Raw genomic sequence first — 5198 nt, 5'->3', positions numbered from 1 at the left:
ATTTTCGTATTTATTAGTATTACGTTATACAGTAGCTACATACATATACAAAAAAAATATTGTAGAATTAATGTTTTATATAAATTCCTTTTACATTTTTAAAGTATATTATGAAATNTCAATTAGAATTTGGCGCATAAATTTTAATAAGTATACACCTTTCTGTTGTCCTTGCAGCATTTGCTCATTGCTCGTTAAGATAGGTCATTTGGTCACACAAGTCAAACACAAATATATTAAAAAAATATAGGTACGATAAAAAAAAAAGAAAATTTAAAACATTTTTCAAAATTTAAACGATTAAAGTTAGAGAATTGATATCAGTCTCACCTGCTGGCGTTATCGTTATCACAATCGTCACTATCGTTGACATAGTACGTAATTGGACAATTATTGGCAACGGCACAGTTGGATCTTGAAGTTCCATCCTGGGTCATATCCGTCAAGGTTTTAATCCTATCTTTAAATTTATTTGAGCTACAGGGTGTTCCGTAATATGGACACCAAACTGTATCCCTATCGGCTTTTAAACATGGGGATTTTGATCTTGATTCGATTTGTTTTTGAAAAGGATGCGTTCGAGAACCCTAGAAAACAAAAAAGGTAAAATAGACATTATGAAAAAAAATAAAAGAAAAAGGGACTTGGATCGTATTAAATAAAAAGAGTGAAGTACCACAGTGTTGCAGGTATCGCTAAGACAACCTCTAGCCGCCTTTTTGCTATCGAATTTGCAAAGAGATTTGCAACAGTTTAGTTGTTCCATTCTATTTGGTATATCAGTGGGGTTTTTATTACAGAAAAACTTTCCGTTTTTTAAATTGAAGGGATTTTCTGTATCATTGTTGGTCACATTCTGTACGCAAAATGAGGAAAAGCGCGGTTCTGAACTAGTAGATTTTTTTCCGAAACAAACATCCAAACCTATTGGAAAAAGCAAAAGAAAAAAGAATGTCGTGTGCAATTTTATGTTATTTTCTGGGTTCCGTACAAAAAGAAAAAGGTGCCGCTACAGTGAAATAATTCAACCATTTGTATTTCCACTCCTTATTTTCGAAATTTCTAGTGGAAAAATTAAATTATTTCACTCACATTTCTACAAAAGACAGTCGATAGTGTGAACGCTGCATTACGAACAATTTACACGAGTTCGGACGTGTTCGATGCAGTTTATTTTATTAATATAACAGTGGTTTTTTGATGTGGGCAACACTATCGACTGTCTACAGTAGTTTCGAAGATAAAAAAAGACAAATAAAATAAAAGTAGTACGAGCCTAGACGCTGTTGTTCGGCACTTTTTTGTTTTTTATTTGAGTAGATACCTAGTGATTGCGATTGCATCTCGTTGTCAGCAGTAAGGTTAATTTTGGGAGAAAACCAGGAAGATGACGTGTTATTATTATCTTTAGGACATAATTCTTTCTGAGGACAATATTTTGATATCAAAGCATTACACTCGTCGTCATCATCAATGTCCAAATTTAGCGGGGAATCGCAACACATGCTTTGGCAACTTTTTGAGCGTGGCAAATTACACTCCATGTTTTCTATCATGGAGCCGTGGGGAGAAATTCGATCGCAAAACGTTTCTATAATTAATTTTTTTTTGAGAAAGATATTACGCTTTAAAATAAGTGAAACATTACGTTTTGTGCAACAGGGAGGGATTTTGTAACATTCCGCAGAAGGTTCCCTTTTATTTTTCGCCTTGCATGATTTTATACTGGGTATTACTTTTTTGAAATCTGTAAGACAAGGGTTTGATAAAAAAATTATAAATTAAGAAAAGGTACGTGTTTAGTAACATCAAACAGGGGGTTTATTTTTCACAACCTTTTTTACATTTCGGGCTGTACTTTCCAACAAAGTTTTTCCTCTCCCAAATACTCTTGGACGAAAGCTTTTTTCTCATATTTTTGGGACACACGCATCTTCGCGGTTTACAACAAAATTCTATAAAAAAAAAACAACAGAGAAATGTAACAAAGGCAAGTCGTACTGATAATAAACCACAATCAGCAATTGTTTTATTCAACTGTTTATTTCTAATTTTTACGTACTCACGCGTTGACATGCGTTTTCCAAATTCGTTACTTGCCACCGATCTCGTTTTCATTTGATTCGAAAAAAAATTCCTTTGGGTACATGGCCTCGCACACATTAATTGGTCAATATCCTGCTCTATTTCACTTTTTAACTTAGAAAGGACGTCCTCCCTGGATCTATTCTCGGTTGTGATCTTACCTCTAAGTTCATCCTACTTTTTGGAAATACCGTGACGAATAAACAGATGAGTAAAAACATTTAAAATATTTCTGTTTCGCCGAGAATACGAAAATATAATTCGTATCATCATATAAGATGACAAAATACGATCTCGGAGTAGTAGAAATGATGTTAAACAAAATCTAAGAATAGTTGGTGCTGGATCTATTACGGGTGTCATTTTTTATTTCAGTTACGAAAAATGATTTAGTGATACAGCAAATTATCATACCACTGACTCAGTTGCAGGACACGGAGACGCTAAATTGTCGAAATGTCTTTTGTAACTTTCGCATATTCGGCAGCTTGGCTCCTCATGTCCATCAGCACATCCGCATTGAGCTGTAAAGAACAAATGGAGATAAAAAAATTGATAAATTTAAACGTGGTTATTCTTTTTTCCTTCTACACTGATAAAAAAAATGAAAATCGAGCATGCCTTTTTGTTTATTTTGTTCTGCTTCGGTTTAGAAAGATAAAAAACAATGAACTTTGTGCGTGTTCTTTACATGTATCTTTTTCTTTTGTTAAGAAATCATATTTTGTTTTGGGATATTAGAAAAAAAATGAAACTCAAGCGTGTTTATTCATTCATTTTTTTTTTTTTAGTAGAGCTTACTTCGGTTTGGAATACTTGATAAACACTTAAGGAATTCCTCATCGGCGCAGGACCTCCTAATGGGTGTTTTTAATTTTGTTTGTGGGAATCTTTTCAGTGGTTTTTTTCTAGCCTTTTTCTTGCCATCACTAAAAATTAACTTACGATTAATAACAATATGCTAATTGCCTGGAATAATTGAAATTCGAAAAACACGAGACGAATGTGAAAAGTAAATGGTTACCATGAACAACTGGGACCTATACCCTGGGGTTTTCGTAATATTAAGCTATCATCGGGCTTACAAGTTGAGAAAAATTGTGGTTGATTTTGTCTTGATTTTTCTTTGCCACATAGTACTTTTTGCCTAAAAAATTTGATACCACAATAGACAATTTTACCTATATTATGTATTCTGAATCTCACCTGTGATATGGGACACTGTGACAAACTTTTTTTTGTTGTCTCGGACATGCGTCCCTACATTGCTGGGATGAAATGGTTTTAGGATTAACAACGTACGAGTTTGGTTTACATTTATCCATAGTACAAACTTCGTCAATAGTTGTTTTTGTACAAATTTCTATTTTTGGTGAAATGATTCCCTAAAATAATTATACGAATTTTGGGATATTTTCGTACAAATATGATAAGAGATATACAGGGTGGCCCAAAAAGTATGCACTATGCCCAGCACTACATAGTGTTCGAAAATAGAAAAAATAAAGTTTCTGTTAAATGGCAGTCATGTGAAATATGACTCCAACTGTTATAGGAAAAAAAATATGGGGCTTTACAAAAAATCGCGCCGATATTCAAATGTTTTTTTCGAGTCAAATGACCTAAAAAGTTCGTAATATATTTATTTCGGCTAAACTGAATGATTATTCAAAAAATTTTGACCAAACTTATTCCCTATTTTAATACAAAATCGCGTATGTTATCCAAATCTGATTTATTATCAGAGTGTTCAAAAATAGGGAAAAAAACGTTTCATTTAAATGGCAGCCATGTGAAATAGGGCTCCAATTGAAAAAAGTTATAGGAAAAAGTTGTTCAGAATTCCAAAATGTAAGTCTATGTAATTTTTTGCGATATTTCCACATGGGTGCCATTTAAACGAAACCTTCTTTTTCCTGTTTTTGAACACTCCGTATAATAAATCAAATTTAGATAATACAGACGATCTCGTATTAAAATAAGGAGAAAGTTTTGTTTGAAAAATGTTTCGAATAAACTTACAATGAATATATTGCGTACTTTTTGGGCCCCCTGTTTACTTTAATGAAATGAATAAATATTTACCGGATAATTTCGTGTTGGTTCCATCAATAAATCAACATCGCAAGACGACGGGAAAAGCAAATCTGTTAAAGACGTTTCAAAAGTGGACAAAACGTTTCCCATCTCGCAATCTTGCCATTGTATCAGCTCAGCATATAAATGTTCCCTATCTTGTATAAATTATTGCGATTAATAAGATAAGAAAAATAACGTTTAAAATTATTTTCTTGTTTAGAAAAACTGACTTACTAAAGGTTCTTTGAAGATCAACAAGTTTGTTGATGCTTGCGAAGGTTTTGTAAAATACGAAACGTTCGTCGATGAACAGGGGAAAAACCGGTGCGAGGGGTGCCGTTTGAATACATGAATCCAACATGTACACCTGCAAAGAGACTTTCCCGTTTGGACAGAGCCAAACACCGGGACATGTTACCTTCAAAGGTTCATGTTAAAACTTTTAATTAAATAACGAATGTAATATTCAAAAAGACTTACAGATTGTATCTCTAATTCGACTTGAATGCGGAACGATTTTCTTGCCATTATTTTTGCCAATTAAATTACATGGACATCACTCATATATCATTAATACTATCGCTCTTGTATAAAAATAAAATAAAGTTATAATTCCACGTTGGTATATTTGTAATAAATCGTTAAACTAACTTGAAATTTGTGCGTGATTTTTAAGAAATGTTTTTGTCATCTTTTCGACATTGTGATTTCTTGTCAATACTGTCACCGTGTCAGTGAAACTTTTGTATCAGAAAATATCTCCTTTGCATGATATTTATATTTGTACCCTTCGGTACCAGGGTGATATTGATCCTTGCATGTTGATTGATGGATGTAACGTAACGTTGTTTGTGAAAGCTCGAAGTAAAACAAAACGTATTTTACTTTAATTTTCACTTAAAGTCTATCAAAACTTTCGTTTAATTTACACAGACATTCAATTTCCACCTTCAAGAATCCAATTATTTTAATTGATATTCTCTTTTTGTGTGCCATGGGGGAAAATAAAGAAAAATTTGTAGGCAGAACTTTAC

The 5198-nt window shown here is 32.8% G+C and overlaps 1 protein-coding gene across 1 annotated transcript; it reads right to left on the bottom strand.

The window, feature by feature from the left end:
- Positions 1 to 330: 330 nt before the first annotated feature.
- Positions 331 to 4891, bottom strand: LOC108741930 (the record flags this gene model as incomplete). The annotated part of the gene is made up of 13 exons (XM_018476904.1): positions 4645 to 4891; positions 4399 to 4582; positions 4171 to 4319; positions 3292 to 3470; positions 3110 to 3232; positions 2887 to 3014; positions 2500 to 2609; positions 2067 to 2259; positions 1836 to 1955; positions 1649 to 1747; positions 1325 to 1591; positions 677 to 924; positions 331 to 587 (listed from the first exon to the last, which is right to left on the bottom strand). Coding segments are annotated over exons 1-13 (2105 nt in total), but the record flags the coding sequence as incomplete, so codon positions are not given.
- Between the last annotated feature and the right edge of the window lie 307 nt (positions 4892 to 5198).

Source organism: Agrilus planipennis, unplaced genomic scaffold, assembly GCF_000699045.2.
Source record: "Agrilus planipennis isolate EAB-ADULT unplaced genomic scaffold, Apla_2.0 scaffold41, whole genome shotgun sequence".
Classification (NCBI taxonomy): domain Eukaryota; kingdom Metazoa; phylum Arthropoda; class Insecta; order Coleoptera; family Buprestidae; genus Agrilus; species Agrilus planipennis.
The sequence above is the reverse complement of the archived record's forward strand: the minus strand, read 5'-3'. Positions and strand labels throughout refer to the sequence as shown.